General features: G+C 46.2%; 1 protein-coding gene across 1 annotated transcript; it reads left to right on the forward strand.

Annotated features, from left to right (window-relative positions):
* The first annotated feature begins 19031 nt into the window (after window positions 1–19031).
* Window positions 19032–26393, forward strand: CCK (cholecystokinin). Its single transcript, XM_045903976.3, has 4 exons — window positions 19032–19166; window positions 20325–20536; window positions 21631–21849; window positions 25987–26393. The coding sequence occupies exons 3-4, from the start codon at window positions 21633–21635 to the stop codon at window positions 26118–26120; spliced, it is 351 nt and encodes a 116-aa protein (XP_045759932.1). The 5' UTR covers window positions 19032–19166; window positions 20325–20536; window positions 21631–21632; the 3' UTR covers window positions 26121–26393.
* The last annotated feature ends 434 nt before the right edge of the window (window positions 26394–26827 follow it).

A 26827-nucleotide genomic window follows, 5' to 3' on the forward strand; every position in this document is an offset into this window, starting at 1 on the left:
TGTTGGAAAATGTCTGCTTCCACTGAGAAATACTGAAAACAACTGTTTCTCCAGCAAAATAATGTTTCTGCCTGGCTCAACAGTCAGTAATTTTATTAAGGTATGATAAGGTGGCCTAATATTATTTTATTAATCCCTAAAGCCAGATACCATCTTCAAATTATGAATAGCATAAACAATGTGACCAACTTTAATTTCAAGGAAGTTCCCAGTCACCCAAGTTCATGAAATAAGGAAGACAGTGAAATATTCACCTGGAAAAAAATAATCATCCACAGTCTTGACAGCTGGGGAAAAAGAGAAGAATTTGGATCTACATTTTAAATAAGAAGTCCCCCCTCAAATTGAAGACGACTTTAAGTGTTTTCAAATTAAAACCAACAGAATGGGTAGAATCAGATTTTATTGGTGGATTTTTTCTTCTTTTTTCTGTATCTTACCTATTCCTTCACCATCACCACTTTCCACTCACCTAATTCCTATCCTCATATCTCCCCATGGAGGGAAATGAGAAGTTTAACATTCAAAACCGCTGGACAAATTTTCCATGAATGTTTTGCCATTGCTTTTACTTTCCCTAGTTCAATCTATAAAACAATAAGGTGCCTAAATCAACTGTCAAAATATGTTCTAAGCCCATGAGTGAAACATGAGTGTCTAAAAGTGACTCTAAATCATTAGTCCATTCTTCAGTTCTAGAAAAAGCATACTGTACTGGAGTTCTATAAAATTTGAAACAATTAAAAAAATAGTTCCTCATATATGTAAGCCACTGGAAAGACATTTTACAGTGATCTCATTTAATTCTCACAATACCCCAAAGGGTAAGCACTATTATTATCATTATCCTCATTTTACTGATAAGAAAACTAAGGGTCTGAGGGGATAAATACCTTGCTCAAAGTCTCACAGTTAGGGGCATCTCGGTGGCTCAGTCGTTAAGCGTCTGCCTTTGGCTCAGGTCATGATCTAGGGGTCCTGGGATCGAGCCCCGCGTTGGGCTCCCTGCTCCACAGGAAGCCTGTTTCTCCCTCTCCCACTCCCCCTGCTTGTGTTCCCTCTCTCGCTGTGTCTCTCTCTGTCAAATAAATAAAATCTTTAGGGCGCCTGGGTGGCTCAGTTGGTTAAGTGACTGCCTTCGGCTCAGGTCATGAACCTGGAGTCCCGGGATCGAGTCCCACGTCGGGCTCCCTGCTCAGCAGGGAGTCTGCTTCTCTCTCTGATCCTCCCCCCTCTCATGCTCTCTATCTCATTCTCTCTCTCAAATAAATAAATAAAATCTTTAAAAAAAATAAAAAAATAAAATCTTTACATTAAAAAAAAGTCTCACAGCTAAGGGGAAGAACCAAGATTTGAACCCAAGCATTCTGAGTCCAGAACTTTTGCTCTGCAGCACTACACAGTACTTCCCTGTATCTGAGTAACCCAGAGCCATTTCTTATAGTTTCTATTTGTTTCCATTTCCATCTTACCAATCTATTCACTCATTCTGTCAGTTTTTTCCTTTTAATCTTTACACATATTTTAACAACTCTTAAAGTCTTTGTCTTCTTACACTTCCATTCACTAATTCCCATCAATCTTTTCTTTTAAATCTTGAACTTATTTGCAGCACCGTTTTAAGTCTTTTTCTGCTAATTCCAACATCTGGGTTGTTTTGAGGTGTACTTCTATTTGATGCCTTTTCTATTGATTATGGGTCTTATTTTCTTGCTTTCCATATGTGATAATTTTTTATTACATGTTGAACATTGTAGATGATACATTGTAGGAAGTCTGGGCTATGCTGTTTTCCTTTAAATAGTGTTAGATTTTGCTCTGACAAGTGGCTAAATTATTGGTGGACCTTCTTGATCTTGTCAGGCTTTGATTAAAGCTTTGATAAAGCCACCCAGTTGTGTCCATGTCCTAGAGATGTGGCCCTCAATCTAGGATGTGTTCTTTACTCCTAAAAGTAAGGTCTGAGGTCTCCACTGAATGCTCAAGGGCTCAGTAAGATCTCTGAACTCTGGCTACATAGAGATCTCAGTGTTTCCCAGCTCTTTACCACATCTATTTAGCTCTCTGCATTCCAGCAGAGTCTTGCCTTGCACATTCATTGCTCAGACTGCTTACCCTTGTGCAATCTCTCCTCTTTGACACCCTGCTCTGATTCCAGCCACCCAGCCACTCCAAAGTTCATTCTCTGAACTGCTCCACCCTGCAAGACCCTTGTGTTCCACTTGGACTCAACTTTTCTGCTGGAGTCTGGAAAGTGCCCCCAGGCGTAAGGCCAGGGAAAATATAAGTTTCTTCTCTCAATAATCAGAGTCTTGCATGGCCTGCTGTTTTTTACTGAAAATAGTTGCTTTATTTATTTTATCTAGTTTTAGAATTGCTTACAAGTGGGGGACAATGAGCAAAAAAGTGTGTATTTTGGGGGCAGTAGGTGCCTCTTATTTGCTAAGCTTTATAATATGCCAAACATATTTTCCAGGCAAGGCCAGCATCTGCAGCTAGTGACCTAGTTATGTGTCATTTCCAATATATCATATTTCATAGACTCTAAGACCCTATTGGTTGTAAAACTCACCATTATTTTAGGAACACTGAAGCAGAAAACACTGTTGGTGAAACATAATTCCTTGATAGTCATTCTATAGATGCATATATCAGCCACACCCGCCCCTTGTCGCTTTGAAATTTCTTTCATCTATTCTAAGGAATTTGGCAATCTCTCCTGCCTTCAATTGCATGACTTAGAGGGTACTGGGAAATCATTTTGTTAAGTATCTTAATACAAAATGCAGCACAGCTTTGTCTGCTTGTGGGTATCTTCCTTTTTATGACCTATATGAAGGACTTGACTATTGTTTGCTGAGAAAATATAGAACTGCAATAATTTTTCCAACAATGCTTATTTACTTCACTGACAACATCTCTAGGTTTTACTCTTGTTTCTGTGCTTTTCTATGCACACAACAACTTTTCATTTCAATGTCAGTTGTAGAGCAATCTTTCCAAAGACATTCAAAATAGTGTTTAAAGCCAACATGCGTATGGGTGTCTGGCTTGCTCAGTCAGTGAAGCGTAAGACTCTTGATCTTGGGGTCGTGAGTTCAAGCCCCACTTTGGGTTTAGAGATTAACTAAAAATAAAATCTTCTAAAAAAAAAAAAGCCAACATACATAACCCAACAATGTACATTACTCAGTTGACATGGCACCAATATGAACAACCAAGGCCAAGTTTGTACATCTGTATGCAATGACAATCACATGTCACCTAGTCTCCAGTGAATATAAAATGCCACAGATTGTAATTCATGTCCTGATTTCAGAAATGTTAAAGTGTGAAAAAATATCTACTTCATATAATTGATAAAATATGGTACACATAAATTATGCACACACACGCACTCTTATATGACATAAAACCATGCCCAAAAGGAAGTAATTTACTCATAAAAGGTCTTCTAAGTGCTGTTCCCATTTTGACAACTTCAAGCACACTTCAAAATTGCATCAGTGTTGACCTGTTAGTTGGCCTAGTTTTGCAAATTGAACTACAATTTAAGCACACGTTTCATAAAATGAAAGTAATTACAGTGTGGGCATTCTGAAGGCCATCCCTTGATCTCACCACATACACTTAGCTGGGAGAGTGTAAATCATCCTAAATGCACACCCTTTGCTTCAGGGACTGATGTTAGCTGAAGGTTACTTCCTCAGGCCCAGCGATTACTGCAGAAGTCCTGTCCCAAGGATGAGGGGGAAAGACTATGCTCTTGGACTTGTAGCCTCTCTTGGAAGCATGACTAAGGCAGTTCCCAGCCTCTAGGCTGGGTCCTGTGGGGATACCGCAGGTAAGCACAATGCTACACCTTCTCCCTAACCCTCAACCCTGGAAACAGACATGAGTGATACAGGCTCTTTAAAACTGGCTTTTAGTGTATTTAACCATTTAAATTTCCTAAAATTGGGAACTATTTAGGCAAGGTGCGAGTTTATATCCCAGAGCCAACAGTGCAAGTGCGACATTTTTTTTTTTTCCAATTCTCCAGAAAATCTGTTTAAAGACTTGGGAAATCCCAACAAGCAAAAAGCATGTTTTAATCTTCAGTGATGGTGGCAGTAGTTGGCATAAGTTATGTGCTGGTTATGTGTTATATGTTAGGACTTTGTGTGCCTGATCTAGTCCTCACAGCTACCAAGAGAAGTAGGTGTCGTTATGCTATTCATTTTACAGATGAAAAACTGATCATCAGAGAGACAGAGTAACATAGGCAAGGCCACACAGCCAATAGGGGCACAGCAGGGATTTAAAATTTAAGACTGTCTGACACCAAAGCCTGTGCTCTTATGATTCAAAGAATGTCGTCCCCTTTTTCCCCAGCTTCTCCATTCAAACCTCTTTCAAGTATAACCTACCATCTCAAGTAAAATAGTGCTCCACCCAAGGGACTGTCTGACAAGGTGAAGAATAAATGCTAAGCTCATACCTCAGAGGCAGAGTGAGCCCACAATTGACAGGAAGTGTCCTATCCTGGAGGAGGGGGAGAAGCTCAGGTAGCAAGCACCTCATTTTCCAAACACAGCAGGCTTAGTCCACAATTGAACTCACCAACATCCCACAAAGTCTGTGGGTTACCAGCTTCCCATTTCCACTAAATCCCTTAAGCTAATGTTAGCCTTAAAGGGGGATATGAGATTATGCCCTGGGTGTGCTTGGGCCACATGGGCCCTGAGTATAAAAGGCACAATTGGAAAATTCAGTCAATGGTGAGCAGTGACAGGGACAGGCCCCAGGGTTAAAATGGAAGGCACGTGGTTAGAGAAACAGTCTTCCGTAGATGCCCTTACTCTGGTTTGGCCCTGGATCTCGGGTCCAGAGAGAAGACAGATGCCAGTGAGGTGAGGAAACTGTGAAGTCAGGAAAATGTGGAGGTCACTACCAGAAAGAGCTTCTGAACAGTCCAGTTTTGCAGTGATTTGCTGCACAACAATAGATTTGGAAGGAAGGAAGGAAGAAGGAAGGAAAGAAGGAAGGGAAGGGAAGGAGGGAAGGAGGGAGGGTTGGATCCAGAGGTTATGATAACAGCCTAGGGAAGAACCCATGAGGACCTAACTATAGGAATTGAGAGGGAAAAAGGTCACCTTTGATTTGGCCCAGAAAACCCAGAGCCTCTAAGCCTGGACAGACATGCAAATAAACCAGCAGCCAGAATCTCCACTGCTGAAGCCTTCCAAGTTGGACAACAAATCATCAGACGTCTTTGTCGCTGCCCCCAGATAAAGGTCCAGCATTTGTCACTTCTCCCTGAAAGGAAGAGCATGTTTTCATTCCCAGCAGTGATCAGGTCCTGGCTGCATAGAGGCTTTGTTGATCTCAATGACAAGTCCTTCACAAGAGTGTCCCTGAGAAGTGGCTGCTCGGGGACAAACGCAGAAGGCCTAGCAGCACCTGGCATCCCGTCCTTTCCTAAATTTCCATCCACTCTTATTTCCCTTTTATAAAGATTCAAAAATTCACTTATTTTATGTAGACATAATTCCTTCCCCATCCAAGAGAAATAATAATAATCCCGGTTTTCCCAGGACCATCCTAGTACTTGACACCAAGGCAGCTGCTTAAAAATAATAACCCATAAAGTGACTCTCTCTTATCATTCAAATAATTACATTGAGCCTCTCCTGGGATTGGGACGTCCTTTGGAGTATCTGTGGGCAGGGGAGGAATTAGCAGTAAGCATGGGGGCTCCTCCTTTGCCTCCAGCAGAGAGAAGCTTTTAAGGACTCACTCAATTGTGCTTATCTAATGGCATGTATGTGCGCATGTGCGTGCCCTACAACTTATCCAGCAGACAACCAGGAAGAATGAAAAGGTATGTTTGCACAGCTCAGTGGTGGGGAGATCTCAAAAGGACACCTGGAACCGTCCAATGGAGCCACATCCCTGCAACTTCCTTCTCCCCCATTCCACTTTACTGTCTCCACTCCATGGAATTCATTCTGGTCTTGTATAAGAGTCACAAGGGAAACAAAGGCAAAAATGAACTATTGGGACTTCATCAAGATAAAAAGCTTTTGCACAGCAAAGGAAACAGTCAACAAAATCAAAAGACAACTGACAGAATGGGAGAAGATATTTGCAAATGACATATCAGATAAAGGGCTAGTATCCAAAATCTGTAAAGAACTTATCAAACTCAACCCCCAAAGAACAAATAATCCAGTCAAGAAATGGGCAGAAGACATGAACAGACATTTTTCCAAAGAAACATCCAAATGGCCAACAGACACATGAAAAAGTGTTCAATATCACTCAGCATCAGGGAAATCCAAATCAAAACCTCAATAAGGTACCACCTCACACCAGTCAGAATGGCTAAAATTAAGTCAGGAAACGACAGATGTTGGCGGGGATGTGGAGAAAGGGGAACCCTCCTACACTGTTGGTGGGAATGCAAGCTGGTGCAGCCACTCTGGAAAACAGTATGGATGTTCCTCAAAAAGTTGAAAATAGAGCTACCATACGATCCAGCAATTGCACTACTGGGTATTTACCCCAAAGATACAAATGTAGGGATCCGAAGGGGCACCTGCACCCCAATGTTTATAGCAGCAATGTCCACAATAGCCAAACTATGGAAAGAGCCCAGATGTCCACCAATAGATGAAAGGATAAATAAGATGTGGTATATATATAATGAAATATTATGCAGCCATCAAAAAATGAAATCTTGCCATTTGCAATGACATGGATGGAACTAGAAGGCATTATGCTAAGTGGAATAAGTCAATTAGAGAAACAGAATTTATCATATGATCTCACTGATATGTAGAATTTAAGAAACAAAACAGAGGGTCATAGGGGAAGAGAGGAAAAAATAAAGCAAGATGAAACTGGAGAGGGAGACAAACCATAAGAGACTCTTAATCATAGGAAACAAATTGAGGTTTGCTGGGGTGAAGGGATGGGGTAACTGGGTGATGGACATTAAGGAGGGCATGTGATGGAATGAACACTGGGTGTTATATAAGACTGATGAATCACAGACCTCTACCCCTGAAACCAGTAACACATTATATGTTAATTAATTGAATTAAAATAAACATTAAAAAGAAAGAATCACCTGTTGGAGTGGACACTGTCTCTATTCTACCCAGTTGCCCTTTGATCCCTTTTGTGGCTGCTGTGCTCCCCTGCCCCAGCTTCTAATGGCTTCTACTCAGGATTCTATCTAGAGGGTTGTGTTCAGGCTACTGGAGTCTCTTTGCTGGCACCTCCAGAGAACTGGAAGTGCCAGTGAGCTTGCCTGCCCTTAACAGTGACTGACTGACAGTTGCAGGAGAACAAAAGCTCAGCCTTTTGCCTCGAGTAGGGACATCACCAAGATGTAATTTAAATGCCAGAGCTTCCCTGCCAGATTGAGTGGAGGCTATGCATGGTTCTATGTGTGGTTCTATGGGGCTCTGTCTGGGATACACCTTGCCTTGGCTTCCTCCATTCCTGCCCTGCTTCTCCCACTCTCCTACCAGATGCATCACTCTGGGGAGTCCAGCCAAGACATTTCAGGAGCTTGTCAAAAAGCACACTTTGGTCCCACCTTCAGAGGTTCTGATACAGTAGGTCTAAGATGAGACTCAAATTCTGCCTTGTTGAACTTATCAAACTCAACACCCAAAGAACAAATAATCCAATCAAGAAATGGGCAGAAGACATGAACAGACATTTTTCCAAAGAAGACATCCAAATGGCCAACAGACACATGAAAAAGTGCTCAACATCGCTCGGCATCAGGGAAATTCAAATCAAAATCTCAATGAGATACCACCTCACACCAGTCAGAATGGCTAAAATTAACAAGTCAGGAAATGACAGATGTTGGCGGGGATGCGGAGAAAGGGGAACCCTCCTACACTGTTGGTGGGGAATGCAAGCTGGTGCAACCACTCTGGAAAATGGTATGGAGGTTTCTCAAAAAGTTGAAAATAGAGCTACCATATGATCCAGCAATTGCACTACTGGCTATTCACCCCAAAGATACAAATATAGGGATCCGAAGGGGTATGTGCACCCCGATGTTTATAGCAGCAATGTCCACAATAGCCAAACTATAGAAAGAGCCAAGATGTCCATCAACAGATGAATGGATAAAGAAGATGTGTTATATATACAATGGAATATTATGCAGCCATCAAAAAAAAACCAACAGCAACAAAATCTTGCCATTTGCAATGATGTGGATGGAACTAGAGGGTATTATGCTAAGCAAAATAGGTCAATCAGAGAAAGACATGTATCATATGATCTCACTGATAAGAGGAATTCTTAATCTCAGGAAATAAACTGAGGGTTGCTGGAGTGGTGGGGGGTGGAAGGGATGGGGTGGCTGGGTGATGGACATTGGGGAGGGTATGTGCTATGGTGAGTGCTGTGAATTGTGTAAGACTGATGAATCACAGACCTGTACCTCTGAAACAAATAATACATTATATGTTAAAAAAAAAAAGAGAAGATAACAGGAGGGGAAGAATGAAGGGAGGGAAATCGGAGGGGAGACGAACCATGAGAGACTAGGGACTCTGAGAAACAAACTGAGGGTTCTAGAGGGGAGGGGGGTGGGGGGATGGGTTAGCCTGGTGATGGGTATTAAAGAGGGCACGTTCTACATGGAGCACTGGGTGTTATATACAAACAATGAATCATGGAACACTACATCAAAAACTAATGATGTAATGTATGGTGACTAACATAATAAAATAAAATTTAAAGAAATAATAAAAATAAAAACAAATTAAATTAAATTAAAAATTAAAAAAAATAATAATAATAAAATTCTGTCTTTTTAATAAGCACCCCTCATGATTCTGAAGGACGGGATCAATCAGTGGACTCTACACTGAGAATGACTCGTCCAAAATAAGTGATTCATACTTAAGGAAATATACACTTGGGTTTCTCATGTGGTTTGATGGTCCTAAAAATGGATGAGAGTCCTGATGTCAGGCTGAGGCCACTGTGCATTCAGCAAATGCTTTGCCAAGTTGTGCAAAAGGAAGCTTCTGCAACCCGCTAAGATAAACCCTAGTGTCTACATCCACATGTCAGCCCCTGGGAGAAGTAAACTCTTCCAGGCCAATGCACTCCCGCAGTTACCACAACATCCCAGGATGGTGCAGGACTCCTAGCCACACAGTCCTCAGGGAGTTTGTTGCTTGTGACAGGGGTAAGCATGAGGAGTATTTTTAAACTCAAATATGACTCAGATTGATGGAAGCTGCAAATTCAACTGTCGTAATTTGGGTTTTCCTAGAAGTAGACCTGAGCAAAGGCTTTGGGAGCAAGTGGTTTATTCGGGAGGGGATCCAAGACAACACACGGATGAAAATAAGGAAGTGAGGCAGAGCAAGGAGGGCAGCCAGTGAAAGGAGCATTGCTGAGCATGGTGCCACCACAGGCCATCGGGGCTGAACCCTGTTGGGGACCGATGGCAGCCAGCGTAGAACATGGCTTAGGAGAGAGAGCTGGGGATGTGTTCACCACTTCCCATGAATCATTGGTTGAGGGCTGCTTCCGGGGGGCCATTAATCCCCAGCACTTGAAGTCACTTCCGCAGGGCAGAGCAGGCTCCTCCCACCACCAGAGAGAAAGCTTGAGCAAAGAGTCACAGGGCTGGGAGCTGGAAGTCAGTCCCACCCACAAGGCACCCATGGCATCTGATAAAGCATCTATATCAATATGTGAGGTAAGTTCTTTCCAATTACAGTGCTTATTACATGGTCCCTTTAAAAAAATAAAATAAGAAAGCAAGAAAGCGAACAGCTATGGATGGAAGAAAAAGAAACACAGCCATATCTTAAAACCAGCAGCATTTCTCTAGACGAATCCTTTAGACCCATCTGTATCTTCCCAAGGAGAGCAGATTGCTTTGTGAGCTCCAGGGCTGGTGACAAACCCAGTTTCTCGCTTCTGATTTTCCCAGCTGTGTGTACAGCACGAGCGAATGCCTTTAGCAGCCTGGCAACTCTTGAGGCAATTAGGGTTGCCAAGAAATAGCTGCACTATCACTCCTGCTCTCTGCGTCCATGATTTCTCTTTAAAATTAGCATCTTGTTATACAAGGGTCCTCCATGAGGAGCCCAGAAAAGAACCTCCCCAAAATTGACAGTTTTAGTGGACTTGAGCTTTTAGTGTGGTTCTCCCCGCACTTTGACTTCAATGGAGCCACTATTCTCTGGAAAGGGAGTGTGAGTGATAAAACTCAGGAGGCGTGGCGCGGATCTGTGTAAGTGACATAATCCCAAACGCCTCTCACCTCTACCCCATCCTCCCTTGAGTGTCTCCTCCTCCGTATCTCGTCCTGAGACCAGTCTTTTTGTTCCAAGAAGAGCTGAATGTGGGAAAAGGCTGAAAATGCAGGTTTTCTTGTCCCCGAAACCTCACCTCACTCCACTAAGGTTTATCCCATTAAAAGAGCTCACAGCGTTCTAGGAATTGATTCCTGTGTGACTTGTTCGACGGTTGTGCAAACACAGGATCAGGAAACCAAAGTGACTCGTTCTGGGTTACACAAACTATGGCAGGGAGACCCGGGATTTACGAAGTTCCCAGAATCAGAAAAGAAAGAGAACGGTACTCGGCATGAGAAAGAAGACATGTTTCTTGAACATTTCTCCAGGCAAAATATTTGTACCCATTGGCGCACACATTCCCCAAAGAATAAGAACAAAATAGGAAGACTTGTGTGTTTTTACAGTTCATGAATGTAATGGGGTCTGTCCTCAGGTTTGCACTTAGGGGCTGCAGGAGACACTGTTGATGCTTCACGCATATCTCCACTGCCCACCTGAACACACCGGCAGCTGCTGGGGACAGTTCCCGAATAGGCTGGTGGCTGTCCACATTGACGACCTGCATCTCTATTCTCTGTCTGTGGTAGGTCCTCCTGCTCCCAACCCATCACAGAACCCTCAAACAAGAGGACACAGGAATCCTGGATTAATGATCCGGTGGGGCACTTGTGAGATGTTTCCTATATAGCTACTCAGAGGGGCCCCAGCCAGACTGAGCCTCAGTGTCCCTCATTAGTAACGTGTTCATCAACCCACACTTGATGTTTCCCTCTTCCCAGACTCATTTTACAAACTTCTCAGCTCAGCAATCTGAAATGCCCTCCCAAACACACCACCTGCATCCAGGTCTTTGTCTCAGGGTCTTTTTTTGGGGGAGGAGACCTAAATTAAGACAGGTATCCAAAATATAAACCAACTTTTTTTTTAAAGATTTATTTATTTATTTTAAAGAGAGAGGGCATGAGCAGGAGGGGCAGAGTGGGGGAGGTAGAGAGAATATGAAGCTGACTACATATTGAGTGTGGGACCCGATGTGGGGTTCGATCCCAGGATCCCAAGATCATGACTTAGGCCAAAATCAAGAGCTGGCCACCCAACTGACTGACTGAACCATCCAGGTACTCCATCAACCAACATGCTTGCTCAAAGACTGAATCTCTTTTTCCTTTCCACTCCCAGCTCCAGAAACTTACATAAGAAACACAATCTGGCAGATAAGATCATATTCTCACTCCTTTGCAAGTCCTCGGCAGCCTCTGGGCCTAGCACCCCGAAGCTCCCCGCTCAGCTGGAAGCCCGTCTGTTGCCAGCCATCTCCAGGGAAGTCACAGAAGCTGGTAAACAAACTCTTTCCTTCACTCATCATCCCGGGTGCTAGGAAAATATATGCACAGATCTCTCATTTCTGGGCTGCCAGTTTTTAACATTTTGTTGCACATGCTACAGGTTTGTGCTATTCCTTAAGGAATGAAAATCTAAATAGAACTTTTACATTTATGGGACAAATCCCCACAGTTCAAATATCACTGCTTTTTAGCGTGAAACCATTTCCTCTTTCTCTTTGGGCTACCTTTCCCACCAACACGCCCTTTGGACATTGCTCAAAGCTATCCCTATGCAAAGCAGCCCAATCTGCTTTTCTTAAAACCCCAAATCTCTGCCCACCTCCGCAGTAGAATCTGGGACCTCGGATCTCAGGCTTGTCCACAAGAAGTGATTACAGGTTGGATGGTGTAGTCAAGCCCATTGCTTAATAGCCTGGTAAGGAGGAAGAAATGTGTACTAATGTTCTCTCTGCACAAATGAGTAGCTCCAAGCAGGGCTTGATCCCAGAACCCCGAGATCATGACCTGAGCCGAAGGCAGACACTTAACCAACGAGCCACCCAGGCGCCCCCTAGGCTTGCATCATTATAGACAGGCTTTATTCACCTACTTGAATGTCCAGTGGGTCATTCAACATCATGTGCTTGTCTCTTTCAGGGGGTTGCCAGACACCCAGCATCCTGGTCCCCTTCCCCTCAACACCAGTAGGCACCCCTATTATTGTGCTCACCCAAAAAAAGTCCCCATACATTTCCAAAACCTCACCTAGAGGGCAGTACCAGCCACACTGAGAAGCACTGCCTAAAGTTGCCCCCTACATGCACTGGAATTCAGACAGAACTGTCCTCAAAATTTAAGTCCCAGTCATTCTATGAGGTCAGCTCTCCACCAACTCAGAGTTAATGCTCTCAGGCAGTGGGCGTGGCTGAGGAGCTGGCCCCGGAGCTGGAGCTGAAGAATTAATAAGCAAGAAAAGATAAATACGCTGTCCTTGACAGTTGAGAACAATTGCCATGGAGGGGAACTTAGCAATATTTATCAAAATGTTAAATGTGCATACCCTTTAATTCTGTAATTCTATAAACTCATGCCATCGGCATATTTGTGCATGTGCAGAATGATGTATATTCAAGGAGTTTCTGTTATCCTTGGAAAATACTGGAAACTATTTAAATTTAACAGGGCACTAGCTAGATGAATTATGGCACATCTATATAAAAGGGGTATTCTATAGATATTGAGGTAGAATTATGCCAACAATACAGAGTGACCCCAATATATATTTTAAGTGAAAAAGGTGAAGTAGAGAACATTATGTAATATGTGCTTCTGTCGGGAATTTATGTGCATGTGTGTGTACATACACATGTGCTTGTGTGTGTGTGTGTGTGAGTGTGAGAAAGAGAGAGAGAGGCTTATTTGATGTACTTGTATGTGCATAGACTCTCTTTGGAAGAATTTACTATAACCTAGAAGCACTCTTTGCCCCTAAAGAAGAGAAACTGGATGGAAGCATGGGGTGAGGGGAAGACTGAGTTTCATTATATACTCTTTTCTACCTTTTCAGTTATGAATTATGTGCATTTAATACCTACTCAAACCATTTAAATTTATTTTTTTTAAACTAAGAGCTTTCCCCAATAAGGTCATCCTGGAACAGCTGTGACCCCAGGCATTAACTCAAAGGAGAGCAAATGGCCTCCATTTGGCACCAGGTGGGCTGGTAAGGGGGGACGTGTCTCTGGTGGGTGCTGAGACAACTGCAGGGACACACCCTTGTCCTCTGTCACATGGGCCCCAGCTTCAGAGGGAAGCTGGATTGGCAGGGTTTCAAAGACTCCAGACCACTGGTCAAAGAACTTGAGTCTGTTCATTAACTTTTCCCGAGTATAGCCATAGAGGCTTCTTCTAAACCTTCTACAAATGAAAGTGAGCCGAGGGACAGGCCTGAGGACACTGGCAGCCAGTTTCCCCAGCAACTACCATTCCTCTTGGCTTTTCAGTATTAGTTTGAAAAGCAAAGACTCCTTCTGCTTGGAGATCAATGGCTGGGAGCTGACCTCTCTCCATTCCTATTTTCCACCCATGAGGCGATCTCCTGTTTCTGGCAGCTCTTACATCCTTGGCAAAAAGAAATGGTGCTGAAAACAATTCCTGTGATAATTTGGGTGTCAGTGACCCAGCCAAGGGGCAGCCAGTGGCTTGTCACTCACCACCAAACACCTTGTATATCCAGTCTATTGCACTAAGAGTTGTTTACTTGGTAAACATTTATTGATCACTTAGCATGCATCCAGCAGAAGTCACAGTTCCTGTCCTCTGGCAGATGAGATATTCACATAGATAAAGAGGTCAGTCAACAGATTTATTGAGCAACTGCTATGTACCAAGCACCGTTGAAGGAAATTCAGGTAAAATATGGTAAGCTCTAATATTGAGTGTTAAAGGAGTAAATCTGCAGTTTCCCTGCCCCACCTATCACCCCTTGGGGCCTGACCTTAATAGTGCCTGTGGGTCCAGTTTCCAAAACTAGCAGCTGCAGCTGTTCCCCTAAGGACTTCCCATGGGGGCTGGAAACCCCTCTGGCCCCCACACCCATTGGGCCAGGAGTGCTAGGGGATTAATACCCCTCTTCCAGGAACCACCCTCAACCAGTGACTGACTGGAGTTGGTGTATAAATACCCCAGCTCCCTCACCTACTTGGATAAGATAACTCTGAAGTACGGGTTCTACACTTGCCCTGAGGGTTCCCAGTGGGATTAACTACCACCCACAACCGTCATTTGACATTTATCATTTTGATGTTGCTGTTGCTCTTCTTACCCTCAGCCTGTTTCACTCACCTGTTGGTGTTTGGGTTTGTGACCCTTGAATGAGATTCAGAATACTCCTCCCCAGATTAAGGGATTCCACTAACCTTACAGAAATGCCAGCGAAAGAGGATTTTTCCTCTTTTCCATGCAGGTATGTTGCAGTCTGCTATGGGCTAAATGTTTGTGTCCTCCAAAAATTCATAGGTGGATGCCCTAACCTCTAATGTGATGGTATTAGGAGGTTGGACCTTTGAAGGTAATTAGGTCTAGAAGAGGTCATGAGGGTGAGGTCCTCATGATGTAATTGGTGCCCTAACAAGAACAAAATCATAGAGTTGCTCTCTCTATCATGTGAGAGGAAAAGAGCTCTCACAGGACCCCGACCATGAGGCCTTCTCAGCCTGACTTGGGTCTTCTCAGCCTCCAGGCTGTGAGAAATAAATGTGTATTGTTTAAGCCACCCAGTCTATGTATGGTATTTTGTTATAGCAGCCCAGCTAGTCCCCTTGGCTCCCTGGAAGCTATTCCCACCTCTACCATCAGCTTCTCTCTTCTCTACCTGAGAACTTTCTCTGACCCTACAGGAGAGGGAGGTCTATTCAGAAGTGAAGGGGGAGCTGACACCCCTGGAGCAGCCCTCAACCAATGGGGCACGGGAGCTGGTGGGTAAATGCCCCAGGCTCTTCTCCCAGCCTCAGGTAGGCTGGATATGAGGCATGTTCCACGAGGTATCTCACAAAGACCCCAGTGGAACTGTCCCCACAGCAGGAACCCGCTCATCAACATGCATTTGATTGTCCTCTCTCTTTCCCCTGCCCCCTCACCCCTGCTTCCTTGAGATCACTCCCAAATAAACTCCCTGCTCCCAGGTGTTGTCTCAGCCCTGCCTTTGCAAGCACTGAAACTAAGACAAGACATTCTAAGGGAACTCATCATTAAGGAAAGGAAACACTGTTCACAATGATCACAGCTACTTCCTTCTTTTCAATCAAATCATCCCAGGTGATAGCAGAAACATTGGCTCTGTGGGCCTTTGAAAAGTTCCAGGCCAAACAACGGCATTTCTAATACATGTTCCAGGGAAAAAACTCAAGACCCAAAAAAGAAGACTTCAAACCAACACCTTTTGAATCAGAGCAAATAGTCTCCTGACCTCCTTTAAAGGGGAATCGCTTGTAACAAGTTTAAATTCTGTGAATAATAAATTAGGAGGCTCTAGTACATCCCTGGAAATTCCACTAAGTTTTCTACAAGTGCAGAATGGACATATGTCTTTGAGATACCTCCCATGGCTAAAAATCCTACATTGCAATGATTGCATCTGTTGCAAGGACCCCTCTTTGGGGATGCCTCTCCAACTCTAAATAGAACTTCATTTAATTCTTTTCACCACAATCAGATGGAAATATCTAGCTTCTAAAACCAGTTAAAGTCACAAATTTCCTCTCACCACTACTCACTCTTAATGCCACATCTGGATATGTTGTCATGCTTTAAGCCCCCTGCATGTGAAGGAACTTCCACATCATGGGCAGTTCTGGGCCCCAGCTGGTGAGCCTCGCTCAGTGGTAAGGGGGTGAGGGGTGGGCAGGTGGGGAACAGAGAGGGCACTGCCTTTGCTTTTTCCTTTCCTGAGACAAGAGGATGGGCTTAGGGTAAAACTTAATTACCATCTCACACTTGGTGAAATACAAAAACAACCTCCAAACAAGGTAAAATCTCATTACAACTTCCATTGTGTTTATTGGCACTGAAAAGCAAAACCATTTCTCCTTAATATACATAGAGGTCTACATATCAAAGAGCCTAAAAGAGGGACCTCAAGCCAGGGTTTGCATATGTTCCTGCAAATCTTCAGCCCAAACCCTCTACCTGATCTACTTCTCTCAGAATCATTTGTGCCCATCGATGACCTACCACATACACAAATATTTTTCTTGTTTATTACCTATCTCTCCCACTAGAATGGAAGCACAATGAGCAGAGGGATTTTGTCTGTCTTGCTCCCTGTTGTACCCCAACAGTGCCTACTGGACAGCTGATGCTTTCAGTAGCATTATCCTGAAATTAGAGACAGCCATGGGGGCAAGTGGTTTATTTGAGAGATGATACCAGATACAAGAAGTGAGGAAATGAGAGGAGTAAGGCAAGGGAGAAGGAAAAGTCAACAAGGGGCACCTGGATGGCTCAGTCATTTAAGCATCTGCCTTTGGCTCATGTCATGATCCCTGGTCCTGGAATCGAGCCCCGCATCGGGTTTCGTGCTCAGCGTGGAGTCTGCTTCTCCCTCTCCCATTCCCCCTGCTTGTGCTCTCTCTCTCTCTCAAATAAATAAAAATCTTTAAAAAATAAAAGAAAAATCAGCTAAAGAGAGGTTATCAAGGCCTTTGCTGGAGGCAAAGAAACTTTGAGAAGATTCTAGAAGCTTCTGGAAATGGTCCATACAGAGGACAGGAAATGGGTTCCTATCCCCCACTGGATGAGGGTTGTCCTATCTTCTGGGATATTAAGACCCTTGTACTTCCAGACTAAACCTCTGCTAGGGCTGAGCTTTGAGGCAGAGAGCTGCAGAGGGGTGCTTTAGAAACTTGAGAACACTGTTTGCTCACAAATGCCCAGTCCAAACCCAGCTAGAACCAGAGTTGGGACATGTAGCTGTGGTGAAGGGCACTAAAAGCATCTGCCTTAAGAGGCATTAAGCAAGTATCTTTTTGTGAATAAATGGATTCTCCTTAATGCAGATATGCATTTGCATTAACAAGAAAAGTGGGGTCCCGGCCCATCTTGCTTTAGAAGTGGTCTAGAGTTATTAGTACCCTCTGACCCATTAAGAAGGAAGACTCATTACTATGGTCGTGGAGTTCAGACCCCTTTTAACTTTTTATTTTCCCAGAGTATCTTCCATAACATATCCCTGCTCAGAATCCCATTCCTAAGGGTGAAGTGGCTACAACTCTATTGCAAGATATAAAGGTCCACTGCACGAGCTCTTCTTCCAGCTTCTGATAATCCTTGTCACTGTTGGCTTCTCCATATGGCATTTTTACTCTGGTGTCTTGGCCACTCTTTCTCTGGTTCTTTACCATCCTCCTCTTCTCCACTCACCTTCTTGCTCTCGCTCCTCAGGATGTGCCTATTCTGCCTGCCCTCCTAGGCACTCCCTAGGACTCCCAGGCTGGCAGACACCCCCCCCCCCAAAGACTCTGGTCCACACCTCCGGTGCCTCTCTGTCCTGAGCTCAGGGCTCATTCTCAACCTGCTCCTGGACCATCCATGCACCAGCAATGAGCTCAGTCTTACATTAGACTCATTACCTACCTCACCCCCATGCCCCAAACCTGCCCTCACACCCGAATTCTAGGTATTGAATAACACTCCACCCACCCCCCATCTCACAACAGGGAGCCTCAAGGTCAGCCTCAGTCACCTAGTTTCATTGCCTCTCCAGGCTTCTCAGACACCAAGAGGTTAATAGTGGCTGTCCCGGGATGATGGAATTTTTCTTCTTTTCTCTTCTTTTACTGATTTTCTGAATTATCCCTGATGAACACATTACTTTCATAATGTTCAGTATGTTTTGTAATAACTAATAGGCTTCATAATGCATTATAATCCTCAATGTAAATCTATCTTGATCCCTCCTGGCCCTCCTAACAGATCCTGCCTTATAGCCTCTCCCCACTTGGAACACCTTGCACATCACAACCAGACTCATCTTTCTAAAATCAGAGCCTCATTCCTTTGTTCTGCCTCATCAAAACATTTCTCTGGGGGCACCTGGGTGGCTCAGTAGGTTGAGCGACTGACTCTTGATCTCAGCTCAGGTCATGATGTCAGGGTCCTGGGAGGAGCCCCCTGCCCAGGCTCTGCACTAAGCGTGGAGTCCACTTGAGGACTCTCTCTCTCTCCCTCTCCCTTGGTCCCTACAAACCCCTCCCCCCCCCCCCGCACCGTACCCGCTTGTGCACTGTTTCTCTCTCTCAAATAAATAAATCTTTTTAAAAAAAACACATTTCTCTGGGATCATCCCCCACCTCCTCCACCCTGATAGCCCCCCAGTACATCAGAATTACCAGGGGGGGTGTCTGTTAACTTGTTTTTTCTGCTCCCCCATTATGTTGTCACCATTGTTCATACTGCATCCCCAATGCCTGGCACAAAGCAAGTGTTCAATAAATACATATTAATTAAATGGATGGAAGGAAGGGCATTAAGTCACTGGCTTACCATAGGGAAATTCTATAGCAGTGGTTCTCGAAGGGTGGTCAGGGGCCCACCAGCAGGCGCCTCATTGGCGAACTTGTTAGAAATGCAGATTCTTGGGCCCCACTTCAGAATTAAAAACTCTGGAGGTGTTTGAACAAGCCGTTTAGGTGATTCTGTCTTATAACAAGTTTATGTTCCCAGAAATGTCTTGGCCACAGTCACAAATCAAACTGGTTTTTCCAACTGAATTGCACAACTCTTAGCAGCCTCGTGGGAAAACCACTGGAAAACATTTTATCTGTAGCTGTTTCAGAAATGTTGCCTGTCGGTTGCAGAAATACAGCAGCCTCTAGAGTTTAGAAAAGGGGATGCAACCAGAAGTGTCTCCCCGCCAAGCTTCCCCAGCCACCACGCCACACCGACCCCCACCTCTGCAAGAGAGTCCGCGGTCCGGCCATCTCGGGACCCCCACTGCTGAGTTCAGGTGCCAGTTTTGAAAGAAGCACTTCCAAATGCTTCTTGAGGGAAAGGAGGGGAGGAATGGAGGGTTCCGGGACGGGAGGAGGGATGGATGCGACCCGGAGGTCTCGGGCTGGGAGGCTCAGTGCGCGAGGCGGCCAGGGCCAGGCGGTGGAGCCTCCGCTAGGCGCAGCTCTTCGCGCCTCGGTTTGCCGTCTGTGAAATGGGATTGCCAGTGCCTTTCGCGGAGACGCGGCGAACTCGAGCACCCACCCAAACGGCCTCAGGGCCGAGACGGCTTTGGCCACCACGGCGCACCGGCACGGGTCGCCTGGCTCGGGAGTCAGGGGCGCGATGGCATTGGGAAGGACGCAGGACGGCCTCGGCGCCTCCCCTGACCCCTGCGGGCGGTGAGGGACCAGGGCGAGGTCCTCAAGCCGAAGCCGAGCAGCCGGCGCTGGAGCGGGGATCCGGCCTGGGTGTGAGTGCTCCCCGACTGGAGGCAGGTGGGAGGGGCTGATGCCGCTGCCGGAGGGGAACACCAGAGAGAGAGCTCTTTGGGACACTCGCTGGCGCCACTTGGCGACCAGGAGCCGCGCGCGCCGCGAGCAGGAGTAATTTGGCCCCGAGGAAAACACAGCCCTTTCCCAAACTCTGAGCAAAGTCCTGGGGTGTCATCCTCACTTTACAGCTGCGTGAACAGAGGCCCGGGGCTCCAAGAACCAGCTGCGGCCGGAGCCCTTTCACTGACCCGGGAACACCTGCCCTCGGAGTCCTGGAGAACCTCCAGGGCTTTTCATGGGGCCGAGCAGAAAGTGAAGACCCCTCCCTCCCCCAGGAAGCCCACTCACTGGTCCAAAAAAGCCAGAGCTACCTGGGATGCTCTGAGGGGGGCTAACACCCCCTCCAGCTCCGAATTACACTTTGCTGACACCCCCGCCCCCCGCCCTGCTTCGGGTTTCCTTTCCGGCCCCTCCGGTCCCCAAAGAGGACTAAACTTGGGCAGCTTCTCCAACCTGAAGGATATTCCCGACACCCAGGTTTCCCACCCTGGAATGGGAGAGGGAGAGGGACAGAGCTGGGAGAGGATGCTCCTCCGACAGAGAGGGGGGGCTGGGCACGGGACACCCCGCCTGCAAGGGGTTAACCCAGCTCCACTGGGCCATTGCCCCCTCTCCCCCAGGAGCCACTTCAATCGGTTGTCGTCCCAGTGGCCGCCCTCTGAGCACGTGTTGCTGCCGGTCTGCGTCAACGCTGGGTAAACAGATTACTGGCTGACAGCGCCGGGAGGGGCTATTTAAGAGGCAGCGTCCTGCCGGCCCACCTGAACTTGGCTCAGCTCCCCCGCCACTCCTGTCGAAACGCACGCGAAGCCCGCTGAGTCCTACTCCGAAGGTAGGTTCCCCGCATTCCCGCGGGGGATCCAAGTGTCAAGTTGGCTTGAGAATGCTGTCTTCAGTTTTGTGCCCCTTCCATTTTATTTTTGTTTTCTGTGTCTTCTTCCCAGCTCGAAAGACATTTCTTGAAGTCAGAAACAACAGGGAGGTCTGGGTGGGTAGAGCTGCTTAGGAGACTTCAAAGCGCCTGCTTTGTTCTCGTCCGCATGCAAGGCTGGACTATCTATTTGCTAGGATTAGCATGCAATTTGGGATTAGCTTGATGTTACACAGAGGTGCAGCGTACTTTGCAGTCTCTTCAAATAAACTATCAAGAGGTTTTAAGATTTAAATTCATTTTCTAAATATTGCAGAAAAATTCAAGGCTTTGGGGATAGAAACGTGCGGGTGTCTTATCTGCTGGTGCATCTAAAAGCCTGCAGCGCTTTGCCAAGGACAGAAAACTGAGCGCATACTTCTGACAACATTTTTTTTTTTGGAAGATTTATTTATTTTAGCATACTTCTGATTTTTAAAAAGCCTTTCCTGTGTTCTGCATAGTAGTTTATTGCCAATTCCCATATGCACCTTAAAGAAACTTTCTAAATATGGCTTTTCTTTTTTGTTCCCTCATTTTAAGCTGTGCTTCTTTTTTTTTTTTTTTCACCCTTTATTTCCCCCATTGAAAGCTTCTTAGCTATCAAGGGTCTCGCTTCTCCCACGGAGTCTTCTCTTGAGATTATTTTTCCAGCTTTAATCTCTTGCTTTTCCAGTTAGAAGACAGACGTTCTAACCACACTTTCTGATACGAAAGAAAAACAGAAGACATTTCTTCTGCTAGCCAGGGCAGAAGACAGGGTCTCTGTCCGCTTTCCCGGGCACGGGGTGTGGTTCACCCAAAAGACAAACGGGTTGTGCCCGGACACGCGCGCTGTGGCCACCTGGCTCACGTCGGCGCCTGGCGAGCCCTCGTGTGCACCAGTGTGGCGGACCTGGGGCCCCGCGCGTTTGGACTGAGCCCCCTTTTCCGTACCCCGGGTGCCCTGAGCCTCCGCGAGAGCCCGCGATCCCCCCACCTTTTCGCTCACGTCCCCTCCCCTTTGCTCTCCGCAGCCATGAACGGCGGCGTGTGCCTGTGCGTGCTGCTGGCGGTCCTGGCGGCCGGCGCCCTGGCGCAGCCCGTCCCTTCGGCGGACCCGGTGGGCCCAGGGGCGCAGCAGGAGGAGGAGGAGGCGCCCCGGAGGCAGCTGAGGGCAGTGCAGAAGGTGGACGGCGAGTCCCGAGCGCACCTGGGCGCGCTGCTGGCCAGGTACATCCAGCAGGCCCGGAAAGGTACGGATGCTCATTCATCTGTAGGGTCCCTATCCGTCACTTCTGACCCCGCGCGGGCCTCCCAATCCTGTCCCTCCTCCCTAGCGTCTGGCTCATGGAGGCGGGTAACCCTGGGGAAGGAAACACAAGGCGATGCGTTAAGCTGAAAGGTTTTTCACTTTCTTCCCCTCTCCCCCCGAACTGCACTGCGCTGGACAGTACGATTTTCTGGACGTCCTTTGTAGCAAACTGAGAGCGAGGGTGGAGGATTTAATTAATTTAGGAAAACCTTTTTAAAAAAAGCTTTCTCGACACTAGTTTTTGGCACGTGTTGCTGTTTAAATTCAACGCCATATTATGAAGACATTAAAAGATAATTACCGAGCAAATTACGGACTCTAAAAGGGTTTGCAGATCTACTAAATACCCAATACTGTAAATGCGGAGGAACCAGGAGCCACCCAGATAGTGACACTTGGAAACCCCTACCAGGAAGGGATCGATGCTGAGAAAGCTCTTGAGTTCAGACTACAACAGTTGAAAAAGCAGTGACAATGTGTCAGTTTTCACCAAAGGACATAACAGGAGGAAAGAATCAGTAGCAATTTTGAGTTGTCCTTGGCAGTGATTTAAAATGATTACTCAAGAGACCTGTTTGTTTTTATTTTGCTCTTGGAGACATGATCCCAATTGCTGCAGAAGCGCGCAAGCCAGGTTTCTCAGCATCAAAAGTCTGTCTCCGGGAATAAGGTGACTCAGTGGCTCACTAGCTGGGTGACATACTGACAGCCTGTCCCTGTCCTGGGCCTGTCTCACCTGTAAAGCAGGGATGAGGCTAGAATTCCCCGAGGGCCCTTCTAGCTCTTTGTGAGATTCAGAGGGAGGCTCATGCGTCTGTAGGGTCCTTAGGAACCATGACTGGGACTTGGGCAGTTTTTGTCTACCAACTTGATCCACAGGGGCACTGATGGTGAACACACGGGCTGTGGGGCAGTGTGCTAAACTGGACCAACACAGCCGGACAGTAAACGACAGCAAATGCTGCTGGGAAGGGTTGGGGGGTGGGCTCCTTTCCCAGGAGGCTCTCTTACCCTCCAATCTGTCAGGGCCTGGATTTGAACCTTAGCTCATGGCTTGACTAGACAAGGAGAAAACGATGGGCTTGGCTTTCCAGAGCCTCTGATGGTTTCATATGAAGGTAAGATCGGAACTTTTTCGACCAGGGGAATTCAGAAGGAAACAACAACAACAACAACAGAAGATGATTTGTTATATTTTGTCCTCTCTTTGGGAAATTGTCCCAGCTACCATCTTCTGTTTTGCTCTCTGGCTAATTAAATTGAGAGATGTGGAAATATTAGTCAGATGACAGAAAAATCTGAAAACTTTTTGAGTTCCTCTTGATTGTCTGTCTCAAAGTAATTTAATGTCTGTCCTTGGATGTAGATTGAATTTCAGCCAGACCAGTCTGAAATATCACAGGTTTTTCATTGAGCCATAATCTGGAACCACCTCCCCACCTTCAGGAAAGAGCCACCAGAAACAGGTCTGGGAAGGAAGCCAGTTACCAAACTAATTTCCTAGAACAGACACTTGACAGTGGCGTTAGACTACAAATCTTAGCTGGCAGTTTCTTCCCAGCATCTCTTCTCAGCCACCTTCTCCCTTTGCCTTCGGAAGGTTGTGCCAAACAAGCCCACACGGGAATGGCAGCCTTAGGTACTTCAGCTGCCGACACCCACGATGAGCACTAGGTGGAAAATAATCACGCTCTTCTCTTTGACAAATTTGAACCAGGAATAAATATTTATACCTGTACAGTTTCTTTGACTATTTTACATATTCTGAGATCATACTGGTTATCTACCCCACGCTAGTACTTAGGCTTAAAGATTCTAAACACGCTCATGTACTCTTTGAGGAGTGCTCAAGAGTTTATCATCAGGAATGGTCGGCAGGGCTTTGGGGGATTGAGGGGAAGCAGGTCTGTTGGGGGCAGGGGGCATCTAACATACACCCGCCCCACGCCCAGCGAAGCTCTAATTCTACATCTGTAACATTTGTAGGTCTGCTAGCCCTCACAGAAGCCCTACTTAGTAAGTTCCCTTAGCCTCCCGTTGTCAGTGTGGCAGCCGGGGAGAATGTCCCTTAGCCTCCCGTTGTCAGTGTGGCAGCCGGGGAGAATGTATCACCTACGTGACTTTGCACATCTCACCGTCTGTTCAAACCCTGCCTTCTCCAGAAGGTCTGGGAGCCATTCAGCTTCCCAGCTGTACTGCCCATTTGGGGTTTCAAAGTCTAAAGGAGCCAGGCCCTTCGATCCAGTTCTGTAAACCAGTAGTGGTTCCTACCCCACTTCCTACTACTGGGGAAGTGAGTGAGGACCCTGGTAAATGCACGCACTGCACGTGGAAGGCGTAACCAGCACAGCTACCAGGGCTGAAAACGTGGTCCCCCCCCCCACACACACACACACAACCCGGCTGCTTGCACACATCGAAGCTGCCACTTTGCCTTCATTAACTGGAACTTGGGGCCGTGCCCAGCCCTTGGTGGGGGCATTCAGCAGCAGCAGGAAGAAGGATGGGCCATATTTCCGTAACTGTGTACAACTAACTGGATCCGCAAGGTTTTTTTGAATGCAAGGACTAATATTTCACCTGAAAAATGTTGAACAGTTCAACAGCCAGGTCTGTTTGCCTTTTGCGTAGGCTGGAGATACCTGCAAAAGGGCTGGAATGTGCTGGATGGACTCTTGATTCCAAGGCTGGGAAGGGATTGAGGTGGGGGTGGGGGGAGAAGAACGGTTGGGGACATTGCTCTGTATAATTGTTCTGGGTTTTAATGTAGCTAGTTTTACTTGGTCATCCAGTAAGACAGAGGAGCTGCTCCTGCAAGGTCATTTATCAACAAATAAGCCATGGTCTGACTCTCTGCAGCCTGTGGGCAAGAGTTGGCCAGGGCAGCCTCATACAGTAGGGCTGGATGCCAGCATCACAAGCAATGGGGACACAGTGGCCCCATGGAGCGATCTCCACCACGCTGCTCTTAGAGTCCCCTGGGCTTTGCCCTTTGAGGTCCCTGAGGGACCTTTCTTGTCTCTTAGCTTGCACAGAAGAAGGCATTATACTGATTTCATAGCCAGAAAGCCACTGTCTGTGATCTGTGGGCTAAGAGTATGTCACGTCTCTCTAAAGGAACTGTTTCTTCATGTCGCTGCTCCCTCAATGTGAATGACACACGAGAACCATCCTGTTCTTGAGGACATCACTCCCATCCCCAAAGGCCCATTGCTCATTCAGTTATTGCATTTTGGTCAAAAGGGATAAATGGGGTGCCTGGTTGTCTCAGTCATTAAGCGTCTGCCTTCAGCTCAGGTCATGGTCCCAGGGTCCTGGGATCCAGCCCCACATCGGGCTCCGTGCTCAGCAGGAGGCCTGCTTCTCCCTCTCCCACTCTCCCAGCTTGTTCCTTCTCTCGCTGTGTCTCTCTCTGTCAAATAAACAAATAAAATCTTTAAAAAAAAAACCAAAAGGAATAAATGAAATAACCTCCTTATTACCTCTCTGCCCACTCTTCTTTGAGTGTTAACTGATGTAAGATTTTACTCTAACAGTGTGCCTTTTTCTCAGTATCATTTTTTAAAAAGAAGGTAGCTTTCAAGTTAATTTCTAAACAGTATTTGTCTAGCAATGGGACTTGACTCCATTTTTTTTAAACCATTCTAACATCAAAATATTGTAATTGTGTTACCTTAACAAGAGTACTCAGGTATGCTCGGGATCTTGAGGGGCAAACTTCAGAAATGGGTAAGTACCAAGGAAATTCTTGCTTGGCATCTGCTGAGGGCCAGCTACATAAGAGAAAACACCCCTAGGAGTAGGGAAACTGAGGCAGGTCCCACAGTCAGTGAATCCACTTAAATCCTTACAATCTGAAAGCCATACCCATCGCTAGTAAATATTACCCTGTTTTCCCAGACCTGGGTCCTTCTCTTAGATTTTGGTCCAGCAATCCCAGTACTTGATAGCTCTTTGATACCTTTAAGAAGGTGCCTGTTACGTATTGTCTGGTTTTTCTCATTGTTCTCCTTTACAGATTGAATTAGCAATGCTCTTAAATATAATGGCCTTGTTTTCTTTCCCCTGCCCCTTGTAGCTCCTTCTGGCCGAATGTCCGTCATTAAGAACCTGCAAAGCCTGGACCCCAGTCACAGGATAAGCGACCGGGACTACATGGGCTGGATGGATTTTGGCCGGCGCAGTGCTGAGGAGTATGAGTACCCTTCCTAAGGGACCCCGCCTTTGTCAACATGCCAGGAAGCGACCTCCTGGCTCAGATGAGGCAGAATAAGAAAACAATCACAATTCATAACTCATTGTCTCTGAAGTTTGGTATTTTAAGTATCTATTTATTAAGTTTTCAGTGTGAAAAATATGTCTGTAAGATTGTCCAGGGCAACCTCGCGCCTCACCAGACTTGTATGAATGGAAGACAAAACATTTTCCTCGTCTGTGACGCCTGGTCCTAAAGTGTTGCTATGCTATTAAAATGATTTCATTCTGCCCCCTTGTTCCCTGTGTCTATCGAGCACAAAGGGCTCCATTTAATCCTCAGGACCTTCAAGGAGGGAAGCCTGATACAGGGATTTTACCCAAGGACAAATTCCTGCAATAGATGATTGCAGAGAAGGCTCAAGAGACGAGGATCGGGCATCAGGCTAACTTCTCTGTAGTTGGGCATAGTGGCAGTGAAAGGACCTTCTGGGTCAGCTCCATGGCCCAGCCCTGGCCACCCTGGGCCTGGGGCCCCAGCGGGGCTCCCCTGCAAAAATAGAACATGCCCCGCTTGTAGGGAGCACTCATTTTTCTGGGTAAAAACCAGAAAGGCAGCTTGGGATGGAGCCTTCCATCCGCCCATCCCCACAGGATACCAACCCCATCCCACACCAGGATTTCCTTGTGGTTCTCTTGGTCTTTAAACAAATTATGGGGCAATG

This window comes from Mirounga angustirostris, unplaced genomic scaffold (genome assembly GCF_029215605.1).
Source record: "Mirounga angustirostris isolate CCGP_5_RB_7025 unplaced genomic scaffold, mMirAng1.0.hap1 SCAF_1, whole genome shotgun sequence".
In the NCBI taxonomy this organism is placed as follows: domain Eukaryota; kingdom Metazoa; phylum Chordata; class Mammalia; order Carnivora; family Phocidae; genus Mirounga; species Mirounga angustirostris.

Bases quoted from the DNA above. Each gene is read 5' to 3' on its own strand.
- CCK (XM_045903976.3), top strand. From the start codon at position 21,633: ATGAACGGCGGCGTGTGCCTGTGCGTGCTGCTGGCGGTCCTGGCGGCC. The intron at 21,850-25,986 runs GTACGGATGCTC...TGCCCCTTGTAG, and splicing joins CATCCAGCAGGCCCGGAAAG to CTCCTTCTGGCCGAATGTCC.